We start from the raw sequence: 18,128 nt of genomic DNA on the forward strand, positions 1-18,128 counted from the left end.
TTTTTTCATATAGATTTGGTCAAACCTAACTACCTAAGTTTGTTTGACTCATCAGAATGAGAGATATGCAGTTATTTAGTGACTGAGGGAGTACACAAATGCAGTGCAGAATTGGTAACAACATTATGCCATTATTTGTTCTGTTGATCAACTAAAACGTACTTTGTCGTTCACTCATAAAAAAATGTATTTGTTAAATCATATAGAAGAAAAGCAGGCAGCAGTTAGGCACCATCGTATTTTTTTTAGCTAAGCACTGGAGCCTTGAGGTGCTCAAGCTATTCGTTAGTGTCCAAGTTGCGTGGTCTCCACGCCCATGTCATGAGCGAGTTGAGTAGCTGACACCAGTGTTGGTTACATTATTGCTGAAAACTTCAAATCTGTATATCTCAAAGTGAATCTCGTTGTGACAGTTGTTAAAACTATTCTCAAGTTAAGTAACGACGAATTTGAAGCTTCTTAGCATCTGTACTTTGGAATTATCCATCGATGGATGCCGGGTAGGCAGCTTAACTAACTAAGCTACGCTTAGTCCACCTATTTATTACTCATATAGTATTTTTCATATGATATTTTGTTAAAATGTTTTGAATGTTCCACTAGTCTATGATGTTAAAATTTGGTGTTGCATTAGTTCACATGCAATGTTATATGTTTTTTTATAATATATAAGCTAACAAAAAAGAGAGAAAGAAACCAACTACGGAAAGAAATAAACATGTTTTCGATTAAAAACATTCCATATGTTATCTGGTCTATTAAACTTTGTGGCTCTCGTGTACTACAATCAAATCTACTACATTCGTGTCGTATAATCATAGCCGCTAGGAAAAACATCAACACCAGGGAATTCACAATGCTAGGCGACATGCCCATCTATCGTGAGGTTCCTATAGTAACTTCGTCAACTTTGAGACCTGTCGTATTAGCCTTTTCAAAAGTACTCATAGAGTCAGGACGTGTGCGTGCGTTCATAAAAATGAGCTTGTGTACAGCGGCGGATCCAAAGGGGGCGCTGGGGGGGCTCCAGCCCCCCTAATGACTTGATTTCAAGCCTAATCACTGTAGCAAAAAGCTTGATTTCAACATTAAATCTTCATGCAAATCAACATCTCCATTGTTTTAGCCCCCCCTTGTCCCGCATCGTGCATCCGCCACTGCTTGTGTACATGTATGTGAGAACTGTGTCTACACTATATTTTTCAAAAAGTAATTAAAATTCAATAATAAACAAACTAAAATGAGGCATAAACAAGAAAGAAAAAAAAGAGAAAATTAAATTCAGTCATCAAGACCAAAAAGAAAAAAAAAGAACTTGGGCTGAAATGGCCAAATATGTTAACTAAGCATACGGTTATATGGGCCGGAAGAATTAACTGGCCGCGTGGTCTGCAGTTAGATACGGGCACAGACCACAGGCCCAAGTGCAACCCAACACATCATTCCAAGTTCCAATTCCCACCCACCCGACGACAGGTCGTCCGGGTCTCCATTTTGAGACTTTTCCCTGTGTGCCATTATAAAAGATCGTAATCCTCTGTGTGCCCCTGAAAAAATTCAGCGGTCTTCAGCGCCACTACTCCAACTTTTTCGTGTCATTCATGCCACTTCCGTCAGTTTGGGCTCTAACGCCGTTAAACTGCAGGAGTGAAAAGACGAAAATGCCCTTAAGTTCAAATATGTTATTAATTTTTTTTAGCATCTTAACGACTTCAAATGAAAAAACTCAAAACTAAAAAGTTGTAGATCTCGTCGAGATCTATAATTTTCATATAAATTTTTTTTTCATTTAATTTCGCAAAAAAAATAATATGATTTTTCTAAGATATATTAATCATATCAAATCATATTTTTTTGCGAAATTAAATGAAAAAAAAAATTATATGAACATTATAGATCTCGACGAGATCTACAACTTTCTAGTTTTGAGTTTTTTCATTTGAAGTCGTTAAGATGCTCAAAAAAAATTAATAACATATTTGAACTTAAGGGCATTTTCGTCTTTTCACACCTGCAGTTTAACGGCGTTAGAGCCCAAACTGACGGAAGTGGCATGGATGACACGAAAAAGTTGAAGTAGTGGCGCTGAAGACCGCTGAATTTTTTCAGGGGCACACAGGGGATTACAATCTTTTATAATGGCACATAGGGAAAAGTCTCCTCCATTTTCCGGGGACCCGTCCGATCCGATCCCAGCCCTCGTCCCCGCTACCGGTGGCAGATCTAGATCGGAGCTAGTCAGCCTGCCAGCCGGCCGACGCCGTCCGCCGTCCGCCCCGGCGATCTCTGACCCGAGATGGCGGCCGTCCCTTCTGCGGAGACCCTCGACGGGCACAAGGACAGGTTTGATCTCGGGGTCTTCGTAGGCGACCTCGCCCTCGACGAGGAAGTCACCAGGTACTACGATCGCCAGCTCTTCTGTCTCGGATTGCGTCGTGTGCTGTCTGCTGTCCCTATCGTTCTACCACTGCAATTCTAAAGTGTGCGCTGCTTCATCGTTGCCAGTGACGACGAGTCCCTGGAGGGGCTTTAGCAGGAGCTTGACAACTGCAAGAATGATCAGGTGTCGTGTTTTACTCCAGCTTACAATATATGATATCGGTATAGTACTAGATAGTCAGCTTACTCCTTACTTAGACCTTGAAGTAAGTGGATTGCATTGCTGCCATTTTGAGCTTGCCGCAATGTTTGGGTACCAGCACACTGTATGAAACATGTTCCCTTGCCTCTTTCTTGATGATCACTGTTGTTTTAATTCTAAACATACGCAGGAAGTCGCAAACATTCTGGCCAATGGCATCAAACTGCGTGAATACACAAAAGGCGTCGAGAATAACATACGCCAAATCGAGCTGGATTCTATACAGGTGATTGTTTTAGGCATTGTTATCACTTATCTCTTTTTTGTTAAGTAGTTAATGCCAATTATGCTTTGGGCAATTAAAATGTTGATAGAATCTCAACCTGATTTGTTGAATAACTTTATGTTGAATTGATATGATCATTCTCTTAATCAATATTTTATGCTGAATCACCAAACAGTTGTTCAAGAGCAGTGAAGTTATGTTGTAGACAATGGACTTGGGACTGCTGAGATTTCATAGCGCTGCTGAAAAAGAAATCACTAGTGGTTACTGTCTTGGCATTAAGAAGTTCTGTCTTTTGTTTGTAGGATTACATCAAGGAAAGTGAAAATCTAGTTTCTCTGCATGATCAAATTCATGATTGTGACAATATTTTGTCACAAATGGAAACAGTTCTGACTGGATTCCAAGTAATTACATATCCCTTTTTTGTGTTAATACTACATGAGACATTCCCGTACTTGCTGGATAGCCAAGAGAGTAGCTGTGCACAACCTATGTCAAATTTGGGCTATGCATTTTTTTTTGGTTAGCAGTTCAATTAATTGTTTCTGAATTTAGATTGTTACATTGAACATGTCATGTAGTAACTATAATAGAGATGGAGCTATGCACAACACGTTCTGCATTTTATCTTCTGCATTCCATGAGTTATGTAAGGATTGTAATTTCAATTTATGTGATCCATTTAACGGATTCAGTGATGTACTCTGGATGACACCTTTTCTGGATTATTAATGGTTCGAGACTTAGTTTTAAATGTAATGGAAAATACCCTTTTTAATGCCAGACTATTCAGGCTTTACTGGTTCTCTGTATGTATGCACCTTTAGATAAAAAATGCTGGCCCTCCTTTCTTTACTAAGTCATATTTCAATGTTTTGACTTCTGTGGTAGACAGAAATTGGTTCCATAAGTTTGGAGATAAAGGTCCTTCAGGAGAAATCTATGGACATGGGATTAAAGCTGAAAAATCGTAAGGTCTGGTTCACTGCATATATTGTATATTTCATTCTTAGGTTTCATTTGCCATTAGTTCCTTTGTTAAGGCTGCTTTATGCTGGACATGATGTTGTCCATCTCCCATGTTTTATGGTTTACCTTTCTTATCCCTTTAGCTGGTGTTCTAATCTGTGCACGCAACTACGAAAGTGACATGGTTAGGAAAATATTAGATTAGATGATGTTTCTTATTAGGTGTTATGTTTACCAATGACTAAGTATAAGTGCTACTATCACATATAACACAATTTTGCTTTCTGGCTCACATTTATTAGAATTTAGAAATGAGATGTCTTAAAATCATATGAAGCAATAGTTCCATAATATTTCAAGTGGAGGCACTATCCTCTGGTCCATCAGAACTCATAAATAGTTCATTTTCGAAATGGTCCCAGTATTCATAGCTTTTATGCATAATATTTTTCTTTTCTTCATGTTCAGCTATCTTTATGATCCTTATGTTGGCTCTTCTCTTTTGGAAAACAAATTGCAGGCTGCAGAGTCTAAACTGTCAAAATTTGTTGAGGATATAATAGTACCTCCAAGAATGATTGACATAATTGTTGATGGAGAGGTTATTACTTACACTCTTTAATTATGCCAACTTTCGACATTACTGGTTTTTGTGTTTATTTTTACAGTGTTGATTTGATTTAGTTTATTCTATTCTATGATCAAAGTCCTTTCTGGAATTAGTATAGCATTCATTTGCAACGAATAAGAATAATGCAACTTTCTGCTATTTGGGTTAGTGTGTTAAATTTAAATGATGGGATCATTTATTTTATCCCTTTGCTTCTCTAAGAAACCTATAAATTACCATTTTACTAGTGAAGCATATCTTATCTTAGATGATACTGTATCTGTTTTGGTGACATTATTTTTGCTGTTGCATATATTGGTTCGCTCAATCTTTCACTGTTTTTCTTTACCTATACAAGACTTTCTTTGTCAGTTTTGACATATCACAAGTCACATGGATTACGTTAAGAGAAAAAAACAAGCCACACAGATTTACCATGTTGCTCCACCAGCATAGCTTCTTCTATAGTTGGAGCACTGTTCATGAGCTTTTCTTTAATAGACATGAAAATATTCTATTCAACAACCATGCAGGTCAATGATGAATATATGAAAACACTTGAGACTCTAAGCAAAAAATTCAAATTCATTGATGCTGATCCCATGGTTAAATCGTCCAAGGCTCTAAAAGATGTTCAGCCTGAGGTTGAGAGACTACGACAGAAAGCTGTTTCAAAGGTCTGAAAAACAATTGTTGGTTCTTAAGTTCTGTTGGCCAATCATCTACCCACTTTATTTATTTTCCTTCTGTGGTTTCCCATGTCTATGCTTTGTCACCATGATGTGACTATCAGAGCTAGTGCATCTTGCTGTCTTGATGCATGATGGTTGTTAACTGACAGATCATATGGTAAACTTGCCATATGTATCTAAGTCATATTGAAAAGGGAACAAACTTAGTAGCACTGCAGTAGTATATGAATTGGGTAACACATGTCTCTGACAATTGAAGCCTAGGGCCAGTGGCACATAGCTACAAGTTCCAACTTGCAATCTCTTTGCAGGATGAGGAACTTATAATTGTTATATGCAAGTGATGATGGACAATTAGTTGCAGTGAGATGCTATGATCTGGAGTGATAATGAGTTATCAAACCTTTCTGATTAGAGTTCCTGTGCTGTTCTTTGAATTTTTATCTTCACTATGTTCGTACATGGTGAAGTGTGAGCAGCAAAATATCTTGCAACCAAATGGATTACTATCGGAGAGTGTCACTTATAAGCCATAATAGCCCATAGTAGCCATACTAGTTAATACACTATCATGAATAAGCATGATTTTTTGATATGTCGTTTAATTTGCATTAATACATGGCAGTTATAATGGAATCTATGATTGAACCTTTTCCTCACTGATTATTTATCTGTGTTCTTCTTAAATAGTATAAGGCTACAGCAGAGAGTTATTGATGCATGTCCAACTTTTCATGCAGATTTTCGAGTTTGTCATCCAAAAGTTCTATGCCTTGAGAAAACCAAAGACTAATATTCAGATTCTACAGCAGAGTGTTCTTCTTAAATACAAGTATGCCAATTTTTCTGATCAAACACCTATTTGGCTTGTAGCCTTGTACTGTTGTTTCTGTTTTCAGTACCTGTCTCACTCACCATGTCTCTGCAAAGTTCTGTGAACTAAATAATGGTTTCAATATTATAATTCACGCCACTGCTGCTTCTGAGATGGCGCATCCTCATAATCATGATTCATGAAGAAGGAAAGGGTAGGCTGCAGGGCAACGGGCAGTGGCGCAGATCTTTTCAGTGTAGCGGTCGTAGGGAAGGAGGAGAGGCAGTGGCTGAGACTGCTTGGAGGAGACATGGATGGTGATGAAGAATTGGCCCAGGACCAAAACAGACAGACAAAAGCAAATCAGCCCAGGCCCGTAAACGGACCACAGAATCACTCGGTTTAGAAATAGTAGAGATTCATCTGTACTACATAATCTTCAACTCTGTAAAAATGTAGGTCGTTTCATCTGTTTGTGGTATAAAATCCTACTAAATTACCAACTTTAACTTGTGGAGAAAGTTCCGCATCATTCCTTATGGTTATGGAAACCACTCATACATGTAGGCTCATGTACAAAGGTCTCAGAAACACCTCAAGATATCTGTAGGGACATTACAGACAATGGTGGTATGGGAGGTTGCATCAAAGGCGCATTAGATTGTGGTGATAGTATGTGTGTCTACGAAGGGCGGGCCTGGTGCAAGCGGTAGAGTCTTACCGCCTGTGACCGGAAGGTCCCGGGTTCGAGTCGCGGTCTCCTCGCATTGCACAGGCGAGGGTAAGGCTTGCCACTAACACCCTTCCCCAGACCCCGCACAGAGCGGGAGCTCTCTGCACTGGGTACGCCCCTGATAGTATGTGTGTCTACATATACCTATGGAAAAGTCAGATTACTATTTTCGGTAACCATGCATAGGCTGTCATCAGTAGTGTCTTACTCATGGAGGACTGAACAAAAACTTGACAGATAGCTTGTTAAAGTTTAGATCTTGTTGTCTATGTGGAGAATAAAAACCTTAAGTGGTAGCATTTGTTGACAAGGATGAATTACATATTTAAATGCTAACATTGTATCAACAAACTGCCAGGTTTGGCTTATGAACCACCGGTTGGATTAGTGAACCATTCAACAAATCATTCCACCAGTTTATTTGCCGGCCTATTTTTAATAGCTAGCTACTATTTATACCTTTATTGTGCGAATATAAATTTTTTCGAATGTTGCAGAAGCCCGTGTGGTTAAATTATTTCATAGCTATGTGCTGTATCTGTGTTATTATGTTCTTTTGTGTAATTTCTAACTTTTGGCCATAACGCTATCCAAATGCAGGTACACGATAATTTTCCTTAAGGAACATGCTAAGGAGATATATGCAGAAGTTCGTGCAGCGTATATTGACACCATGAATAAGGTGAATCTCACGTTAAAGGCAATGTGATCTGAATGAGTACCACACAGTCAACGTAACCCCCTTGTCCAATTGTGTTTTGATTTTTGAGCAGTCTTATTGCATTTGGTAGTAGGTAGTGTGGAGGTTTCTTATGATGCTTGCAGTTCCAAAAGTAGAAAGTACTAACAATAGTGGAACCAGTTTTTCTCCTGCCCCCTTGCTGGTTGTGTGGCTTAGTTCTTTTAGCCCTCTTTAATTTGTACAGTTTTTTTTCCTCTTTTTTAAAATTAATAAAAATCTCTTACAGTGGGGGTCTCCCCTGTTGCATTTTCGGGTCAAAAAAATAGTGGAACCAGTTATCAAGATTACAATCCCGCATTTGGCAATGTAGACCACATTTGGCTACCAAAACACTTGCATTTTGATGGCCCAAATTATTTTGCCCTTGTACATCACAAAATGTACCGAGTACCTTCAATCTTCTGGTAAAAAGAATAAAGTGTCTGTGTCTTACTTTTTGTTTAACCATGCTTTGTAGATATACACAACTTGCAGATCCTTGCATTAATTAAGAAAATAGAGAACTGAATTTGGGATAGACATGGGCTTAGTTCATCCACACGACTTGCTGAGGCTGAGCACGAGAAGCACCAGACTGTGGATTGACTTCAGTATGTTGCACTTGTTTGGTGCCATGACTTGTGATTTCATCAATTGCTGTTGAAGGCAAGCTACCATCCATCACTGCACACCTGCCTCCACAGTCACCCTACCCTGCTAGCTGTTATCCCTTTGGTTGTGTCATGGTTTTCTGAAGTGAGATGAGAAGGTTCAATCAATCCTTATGGATCAGCCTGCTGTGCAGCGGCATTGTGACTGTGCGCCTTCCCAGCAGCCTCCTATTGGGACTTGGAGGGTCGGTGTTGCGTATGGGCTTGCAATTTTTTTTTTTTTGGGGGGTGGGGTTGCTAAAACCTTTTCCTAACGCCCCCTCTCTTTTCGGTTTCACCGCTGACCGCTAATGCCTAAGGGTTCAAACTTAGACTATAAACTTCTCTTGATCAAAGCAAGAGGGGGTTGCTATGTGTTTGAATAGACTGCTTCACTTGGGGTTGAGGATATACCGCTTTACCCAATTTGGGACCTGGAGCATTGGCATCTGTTCCTGCCTGCCTTTGCTTCTTTCTGCTCCTGTGCTAATTACTTGTTTTAGTTTTCTGGCACCAACCTTCATATACGTCAGCGTTGTTCTAATTTCCACTTGAAACTCTGTAAGTCTGCTACCATGTAGCAGAAAAGTGAACAATAAAAGACCTATACATGTGTGCATTACCAACTTTAGTTGTTTGACGTTTTTTAGATTTTTTTGCTATTCCTACCAATTTTCAGGTGCTAAGTGCACATTTTCGGGCTTACATACAAGCGTTGGAGAAACCACAGATGGACATAGCAACTTCCACCGACTTGCTTGGTGTTGAAACCAGAAGCACCGGCTTCATTTTCTCCATTGGAAAAGAACCTCTGAAAACCCGTCCTTCAGTGTTTGCTCTGGGTGAACGAATAAACATTTTAAAGGTGAACTTATTACCACTTCCATTCAGATAATGACATAATGTTCAGAGCTTTGAAGTTCATAAGTGGCTCAATCATGGTAGTGGGAGCTTTACTCAGTTATTGTGCTAGTGGCAACTAATTAGAACTTTCCACCTGTTAATAAGATGTTTAATTTGTGGACAAAGCTTGCCAATAGAAGTTTAGCATTTGCCATCAGAGCATAGCCCATTAGGCCATTATGCTCAAACCAAATTGTTTGATTATTTACATATCTGTAGTTTCAGCTTGCCTGTATCTGTACTTACACCCACGAAGTGTCGACGAAATATGGTCGGTAGTCTTCCTAGGGGTATGCCCAAGGTAGTAGATTATCGGCAGACAGATGCGCAAGCAACAAACAAGATGGTAACACAAAACAGATACAAGGTTTTATCCAGGTTCGGCCGCCGTAAAGGCGTAATACAATGAGAGATGTTTTTTAGAGGGGTCCCCTGCCCGCCTTATATGGTCCAGGGGGCAGGGTTATAAATCTGGAAACTAATCCTAGCCAGTTACAATTGCCATAGGTGGCCGGATAAGGATTCCTATTCTAACCGACCAGGATCTTGCTTGATCTCCAAATCTGTCTTGATTCATTGCGCGGGATTCCGAACAGGTTGGCTGGACCGTGCGTCGTCTTCTAGTGGACTGGACCCCCTGATCCGGGCCGGCCCAAGCCTAGCCGTAAGGGTATAGGGGTTAATACCCCCACAGCTAGTCTCCGAGCGCCATGTATTATGCTGCGACATGCCGTTCGATCTCCTTCGACTAATGCGATCCGCCTTCATGTCATCTCCAACTGATTGAAACATTTACCAATCGAATATGCCAGCATTCTGGCCAGAACAGAGAGCAGTAGACCACGATTATAGCCGAAGATTACGGTTGTCCGAAGAATGCATGGTGCTCTAAAAGAAAAAAGAAAAATATTTCTTTCCTTATCAAGTGTGCCCACTTGTATTTCTGAAAAGAAATGTAAGTGACCCTTGGACAGGAGTAATTCTGGCAATCAGTCAAAGCGTAGGGGTCGATTAAATAAACACATTCACCACAAGGTGAAGTGTGCCCACTTAGTCCCCGAGCCTGGTAGTAGGTGACGTAGGCACGTAGTGCCAGGGTCTAAAAAGAATTTCCACTGAAGTTAAGAATCCAATCGTCGTACAAGCAATACGAGATGCGCCGGCAGGTGCATCGTACCGATGTATTCCCCGAGCTTGCTGGAAGGCAAAGTATAAGCCTTGTAACAAGGTCCAAATAAATGCCTCTCGACTGTATGTGAGTACAAATCACATGTAGCCGAGGAGAGCGGTCTCCGAGCAGTGGTCGGAACAGTCCCCGAGCATGGCAGTGGTCGGAAGCAGTCCCCGAGCACGGTAGTGGTCGGAGCAGTCCTCGAGCACAGTAGTGGTCTGGGTAGTCCCCGAGCACAGTAGTGGTCTGGGCAGTCCCCGAGCATGGTAGTGGTCGGAGCAGTCCCCGATCATAGTAGTGGTCTGGGCAGTCCTCGAGCACGATAGTGGTCTGGACCATCCCTGAGCACGAGACGTGCGGCGAAGAACCAAATGCCACTTGTACTATTATTTGGTATATTTATTTATCTTCTTGCTCTGTCAAGTCCAATCTGACACGTCTGGTCAAAAAAGTAGACGGGTATAATACGTCATACTGCCTTCTTGTCCTTTCAAGCAAACAGTCATTTGGCACCTGTAAGGAGGTGCGTCAGTGTGGGCCCTCTCACACTGGTAACGAAGAGGCGCATACACTGATAACGAAGAGGCGCATATATTGGCATAGATCTCGAGGTTGTGAAAACAACCGTCTGCGGCGCGTGCGCATGTCTCCCAAGAATCTCGGGCAAACAAAACGGCGGAACTCTTAGTTAAATATAGTATAGAATTGGTAAGTTACTTTTTACCGAGCCTCATTACCATTCGCCGCCGCAGCCTTCTTCTTCCTCTTGCCAACCCTAATACATCCAAAATCATCACCAACCACCCCTTCACCGTATCCGTTTTCATCAGCAAGGCCAGATTCATGGCGAAAAGTGACGCCCAGAAGAAAGTCGGAGTCATGGCGAAGGAGTGGTGGAAGTCAAGAAGCAACGAGCAGACCATCGAAGACCTCGTCATTATGGGAGTACTCCACAACAAGGAACTCGCGGGATGGCGCGCGCCGGAGGGCGAGGGGTACCCCGATCCACAACCAGGTGAGATTGTGGTTTTCGAAGATTTCTTCAAGCGGGGTTTTGGGGTTCCAATGCACCCTTTCCTTCAAGGGCTCTGTCTGTATTACGAGATTGGGATTTGCAATCTGCATCCCAACTCGATTCTTCTTGTCTCCACCTTCATTCATCTTTGCGAAGCATATGGCGGCTTCCAGCCCCATTTCGACTTCTTTCGCCATCTTTTCTGTCTGCGGAAGAAAGGAAGCGGCGGCTCGAAGATAGCCGGAGGTGTGTACCTCAATCTTCGTGACGGGATGAAGGCCCAGTACCTGCACTACCCTTGGAACACATCGCTTGACGACTGGTACAAGTGGTTCTACATCCGTGAAGAGCCGAACATGATCACACTGTGCGACGTGGGGTTCATTCCGGAGAAGAGGACCAGCTGGTCGGAGAAACCCGAGCACCTGGAACATATCCCAGAACTACTTGGGATGATCCCATGGAAGAAACTGGACGGTCCGAGCGTGGTCGGGAACTTCATCAGCCGAAGGATCCAGCCCTGCCAGAGGAGGGTACACCCCGGCTACGAGTACCAAGGTAGCGCAGACCCAACGAGGACAAGGCAAGAGGCGCTTGACAAGATCGAAGTCAGAGCCAGAATTGGAGAGCTATTTAACTTAGCTGATTCAAATTATGTCAGATTGAGCGACATCGAGCACGCTTTCAAGCTCGCCCGACCTCCCCCAAAGGTAAATCATCCTGTCTTGTACCCGTAGTTTTATGTTGTAACAGAAACTTACTGTGTTATCTCCTTTGTGTTTCCCAGATTAATGGTCGGGATAGAGCAACAGTGTTCGTGTCTCCATCCCCTGGTGTAGATTGGGCACAAGTTGTCGGCCCAACCGCCCAGACCAGCGCCGGGATCGAAGACGCTGACTGGGCCATGCTCGGTGTTGGGGAGGAGGCAGCGGCCAGAGCTGCTGGTAAGCGGCCGGCGGCCAGCAAGCGTCGTCAGGCGATCTTTACATTGTCAGACGATGAAACAGAGGATGCAGACATCTTTCGACTCGTCCCTCGAAAGAGGAGGCAACTGGAGTCGACGGAGCAAGGTGGCTCCTCCGTGCCGGTGGGACCTGCATCGCCGACCACTGCAGCGCGGCGGACAAGCGGCGAAGGGGTCGAGCACCAAGCCCCGGCGCCAGTGCTGGATGCAGAGGGAGACCAGGTGTCACCCGCACGGCACGTGGAACAGGCATGGCCGAAGAGACGTGCCTTTGCCACATCATTTCGCGCTTCCAATATGTAAGTATTTATAACTTTGATGAAAGCTTGCAATTTTTATTGACTATGGTTGCCTTCTGAACTTATCTTGGATGTACTAGGTCAGCGTCCACCGAAAATCTGGATCAACTAGCCGGGAGCAGCGTGGCTCCAGCAACAGTTGCAGAGAAGACTGCGCAGCAGCCGGCCATGGAGGAAACATAGCAAAAGGTCCACCGGAGCCTCAGACCACAGGCGGTCAGACAACAGTTCCCGAGTAGGGGGTAGAGAGAAGAGCCGAGCCCAGCACAAGTGCTCCGAGCACTAACCCTGCTGAGGGCGACACTTCAGCACCCACGGTAACGGGTCAGACCGAGGAGCAGCGGACGGAGGCGAGAGCACAGAGCACGTTAATCGATGCTGCAGCCCGTGGGAAGGCTATAGTGATCGCAGAAGCTGCCAACTCCGGACCAGCGCCGATACCCGAAGAAGAGGCCGAAGAGGACGAAGTAGAAGAGGTCCTGGGCCGTCCACAGGACAGACGACAACATGTATATGTGTCGCGCTGGTGGAACGACCAATGGGTTGTTCATGAGGAAATCCCAGAGGTCGAAGAGACCATGAAAGTTGAGCGGGCGGCGAAACGACTGGTGACGGAAGTCCAGGTATGCTTTGCTTGACCACCTGATCTTGCCATCTAGTCATACTGTCTTACTTAGCTTTTTGCATGCAGGACTTAATGAAGACCGTAAGGTACCGCAAGAAATGCTTCGACCAGATTGAGGGGATCACAGCAAGCAATAAAGAACTGGCGGCCGAAGTGGAACGCTTGCGCCACCAACTTGAAGCCGCCAACCATGAGAGGACGGAGCAAGAGGCGCAGAACCAGAACCTGGTCGTCCAGCTCAGTAACAAAGAGCAGGAAAAAGCAAGTAAGTAGTTACTTTATCACAACGATTGCATGACAAGTGTTGTTGCGTTGTTGGTAGTAACAGCCGTAGTGTAGGCTTAGAAGCCGAAGTAGTCCATCTCCGAGAGGATAATAGTCGTGCGGTCATAGAGTGTGATCGCCTGAAGGAGGACGACAGGAAACTGGCGCACGACCAGTCACAGCCCCGGGACCACACGACCAAGATGAAAGAGGAACTGAAAAGTAAGTGTTCGGGACCACACGACCAAGATAAAAGAGGAACTGAAAAGTAAGTGTTCCAGACCCCTTTGCTCATTTTTGTTTCCCACCTTATCTTGTCATGGTATGACGTTTTAATGTCTTGTGCGGTTTGCAGTTTTAAAAGTCAATGCTAAGAAGCATCTGGAAGCCATGATGAAAGATCGTGATGGCTGGAAGGTGCGATGCCAAGAGATCACCGAGGATCGGGACACATGGAAAAACCGGTGCCAGGATGTGGCAATGGGCATTTTGCCGGTCCTCAACCTTATCGACCCAGCGCTTACAGAGGAAGTGCCAAGGACGCCGCAGCTCGGACTGGTCGATAGATGCCAAAAGGCATGGGGATGGTTCCAAGAGTTCGTGAAGGAGGCAGGTGAGTACACAGGCGCACATGTACTAAGCATGGTACGTGCTCACTACCCCTTGATCGATTTCAAGCGCCTGGATGCTGGATACCCGAAGGTGGTAGATCCAGACAAGGCTGAGGAGCTTCGGATGACCCAGCTGGACTTGTCGGCAAAAATAATTGGCGACATTAACCTGTGTGGAGGCGGGACAGCACCTGTACAGGGTACGTCATCAACAAGTCGGCTGGAAACGCCATCAGTTTTGAGTCAACCGGCAAAGCCTGCGGTCTCGACCAGTCAGGCATCGGCAGGGTCATCTTCTTCAGCTCGACCAGTACAAGAGACCCCGGGACTCGAGCACGATGTCAGGCCCAGCGAGCAGCAGGTGCCGCGTAACCCGACCAGCCAATAGTATAGGCTATAGCTGTAGAAGAAGATGTAGTTGTGTTATTGTAAACTTAGACCTTTTCAGGCAAGCTTATAATAACGTAACTGTATATCATCATAAGCTTGTTTGTTTTGTGGAAAACGTATTTAAGCGTTAATCTCGCGTTGGTGTAACTAAGTGAGAATATGTTAGCGTTCTGTTTAGTTGTACTAGTTTAGTCGACACATCATCCTGACAGGTTTGTATGGCCTTGGTTTGTCTTGTGGTCGGAGTGTGAGGAGCGTAGCCTGTGCACACGTAGACGCAGACAGATCAAACCAGAGGGGACCTGCCGATCACCCGCAGCGTAGAGAGCAGATTCCATGCACGCGTTGGGAGGAACCGGAGACGGCCTGCTCCGAAAACCCGAGAAGGAATGGTGGTCGGTTTTGACTGGTTAAGTTAGAATAACCATAGACTTCGAAGTGACACATTAGAGTGGTCGGAGAAATTATAATAGCTTTATTGAATTAAATCGAAAGTACAAAATGAGTACATATCTTAGTAGTTAAGCATAGAAACGCCTAAGCTTGTCGATGTGCCATGAATTGGGTACGTCCGTACCGTCCAGGTGAGCTAAGCTGTAAGACGTTGGTCGTGTGACTTCCTTGATCATGAAGGGTCCTTCCCATATGGAGTTGCGAGTTTGTGGACACCAGCCTGATTCGTTTTTGTTGATGCAAAAGTGATCTGCAAACACAAAGGGCTAATACCCGAATCGATATCCAAAGCGTGCCAGTCGATTTGACCTGCTAATCGACAAGGATGAAGAAACGAACACTTTGGTCCTGACAACAGCGATACGCCCGGAAGTCACGGCCAAGAGGTGCTCACGCGGAACTCGAGAATCGCCGAAGATCGCACTGAAGCGATGCAGCTCGCCGAATCAATGAGAACTCGTAAAAAGAAAAATATGCAAATTGACGAAGTCGCCGAAAAGTAGATGTAAATAGGAGTAAAAGTTGGTTTTGATATTGATTGATGTTATCTATTACATTGCCCTTTACTCCATATTTATACCCTGATCTAAAGAGACACAACCAAACACAACTAGGACACCAATCCCGTATCTAAGGAAACACGTGACTCTTACACGAATCATAACCTAACAAATACAGAAAAGGAAACCAACTCCTATCTATTTCCCTGTCCGCCTTAATTACGATGGAAATCTCACTGTCCTCCTTCCCATCGGCATACTCCCTATTTCATCGGCAGCAGGCTTCAAGTCTTCCTTCATCGGCATACTCCCTGCTTCATCGGCAGTAGTCTTCAAGTCTTCCTTCATCGGCATACTCCCTGCTTCATCGGCAGTAGTCTTCAAGTCTTCCTTCATCGGCATACTCCCTGTTTCATCGGCAGTAGTCTTTAAGTCTTCCTTCATCGGTATCGACAACAACTCCTCCAACCTCATCGGCAACGCCCGAGTCCAAATCAACCTTTCCATCAATCATCACCAACTATCGGCAACCATTTTTACAAACTGGCTTTCATTGGCTATCAAAGTATTCAATAACTTTCCCCTTGCCGATTGGTCCACTCCGATTATTTTGACATGTGCAAAAAACGGTGTCAACACATGCCCCCCAATTTCGGAGTATAAAACCATTAATGCTCCGAAATTTACTCCAGATAACGCTTGCCTTTGCCCAATTACCGTAACTCATTCTCCAAGCCAAAACTTGATTTGTTATCAAATCCAATCAAATCTAATCTTGATCCACGCACCTCAGTAAATATCGCACAATCGCCAACCACTCTTGCCTTGATTGAGATACCAAAATAATAACCCATCGGCAAGATCCTAACATGATAATGCTGCCATTTTAAGAATTAAAATATCATGTATCAATATCCCTTCCAAGTCATGATTGCTTGTTATTAACTCATCTGTACAATCCCCTAATTATCGCGCGAATAGTTACCATATCCCCCTGCACCGCCTTGACCTATATGCGCGCGTCATAGAGATAAGTCCAAAATACCCTTATCCTGGCCGGCTTATAAATAGATTTCTCCAGAACCCTCATTTTCTATCTTCAGCCTCCAATCCTTGGCATTCTCTCTCTCCGGCGGCGACTCCGACGAACAACCGCGCGACCTCAACCAACCAGAACCCTTCTCCGGCGCTAACTTCAAGTCCCCGGCTCGTATCTCCACCTTCCTCAAGACAATGGCCATCAACTTCGACGTCCCCGCGGTTCGCTCCACTTCCATTACCTTTTACTTTGATCTTTTTGCAAATTTATTCAGTTGGTGATTTTTCTTTTCTTCTGTCTTCTGGATTCCATAACCTTAGGAACTGCGCAACAAATTAGTTATCCCAACCGATCAGCCACACGTCCAATGCCTTGGACCAATGGGCAACCCAGATCCAACCGATCTGATCAACGCAGAGGTTAACAGAATCCCCTTTAGAGCCCAAAATTTCTCTCTGAACTTGTGGAAAGACACATTCCGATCTTGGCCCAAAACCACCAAAGGGTGGAAAGATTGGTATTTGAGGGTCAATAGATCGATGCAAGTATACTGGGCAGAGCGAAAGTTAGACCAATGTATCAGGCTCTCTATTGCCGATATGCAGAAAAATGAATCAATGATAATTGCAGCTGCTTATTTCTGGTCAGATACGACCAATACTTTTATGTTTGGACATGGCCCAGCTACCCCTACCCTTGCCGATGTCCACATGCTTACTGGCTTGGACATCTCAACTGCCGATGAAGGCTCCATCTATGGTAGAAAGCCTGAATATAGAGTGAATACCCGTAACATCGGCGGTTGGACAGGATATATTCAAGAATACCAGAAAACCGGGACACCTAGCCAGAGGGAACATGCCACATTCCTGAATATGTGGTTAGAAAAATTTATCTTCTGTGGTCGATCAGTAGGACCAACCAACGCCTTCCTCCCTGCAGCTGAACTTCTGGCTAATGGCGTAAGGTTTCCTCTTGGCCGATACCTTCTGAGCTCTACTTATCATCTTCTTCACCAAGTGTCTCAGAAACTCCTGCTTGGCGAACCCATCGGCAACCTGGGAGGCCCGTGGTGGTTCATCAACATGTGGCTGAATGCCCATATGCACAAACGTTTGCAATGGGACTTTTTTGCTCAACAATTCCCACGAGAAATTGCTGAAGATTATGTGCTCGGGGATGATGAATCGGCAACACGCTCACCCCTCAATTTTGGTGAAGCCATAATTGTCCTTCCTGGAACAGAAGCCAACGAAGACCAAATCGGCAGATTTTTTCAAAGCTTCTATAATGGCCTTTCTCGTGATCATAGGGCCTGGGTGCCTTACATCGACGAAGAAAACAGATTCCCCCTTCTTTTCAACTTTGCCGATGACACTCTGAATCAAGATAATGAGCTCATGATGGCTATCATCACTCCCAGGGCAATTCCAGTAAACACATTCGGCAGCGGGAAAAACACCAACATTACATATGAATTTTACAACCCATCGGCAGTATCCCGCCAATTGGCTTTTGGGCAACTGCCAATCAAACTCTGCTTTGCCGATGTGATCAAACCCAGGGAAACAATCACCTGCGGAACAGACTGGAACAAGGTAGTACAACTTTCTCCTGATGCCGATACCACAGATGTTGATATATCCACCTGGACACCAATATCTTTCATCACCGAGTCATACAAGCAATGGTGGCGAGAGTGGAAAGAGCAACTGTTCGCGACTTCTGCTCACACATATCGGCACATGATCGATTCTGAATATGCCATCCCTGACGACGCGGTAAGTTTCCTTGAACTCCCTTCTGCTTTTCTTTTCATTTATTAGTAACTGATT

General features: G+C 44.0%; 1 protein-coding gene across 12 annotated transcripts in view; it reads left to right on the plus strand.

Moving 5' to 3' along the window:
- Positions 1-2,177: 2,177 nt before the first annotated feature.
- LOC136542037 (vacuolar protein sorting-associated protein 52 A-like) overlaps positions 2,178-18,128 on the plus strand; it is a 35,621-nt gene continuing 19,670 nt past the window's right edge. For 4 of the 12 annotated variants that reach the window (XR_010780561.1, XR_010780563.1, XM_066534276.1 and 1 more), the window contains exon 1: positions 16,674-18,074. Coding sequence is in view for 10 of the 12 variants with exons in the window: in XM_066534276.1 (XP_066390373.1) it covers positions 16,674-18,074 (1,401 nt within the window). In the remaining 2 variants the exon portion in view is untranslated. Of the gene's footprint in view, positions 2,398-2,505; positions 2,564-2,771; positions 2,868-3,172; positions 3,275-3,761; positions 3,846-4,359; positions 4,441-4,982; positions 5,127-5,881; positions 5,974-7,288; positions 7,371-8,738; positions 8,925-15,650; positions 18,075-18,128 lie in introns of those variants that run through there. The other 8 variants (XM_066534304.1, XM_066534359.1, XM_066534335.1 and 5 more) reach the window with 8 other exon arrangements.

This window comes from Miscanthus floridulus, chromosome 1, assembly GCF_019320115.1.
Source record: "Miscanthus floridulus cultivar M001 chromosome 1, ASM1932011v1, whole genome shotgun sequence".
In the NCBI taxonomy this organism is placed as follows: Eukaryota; Viridiplantae; Streptophyta; class Magnoliopsida; order Poales; family Poaceae; genus Miscanthus; species Miscanthus floridulus.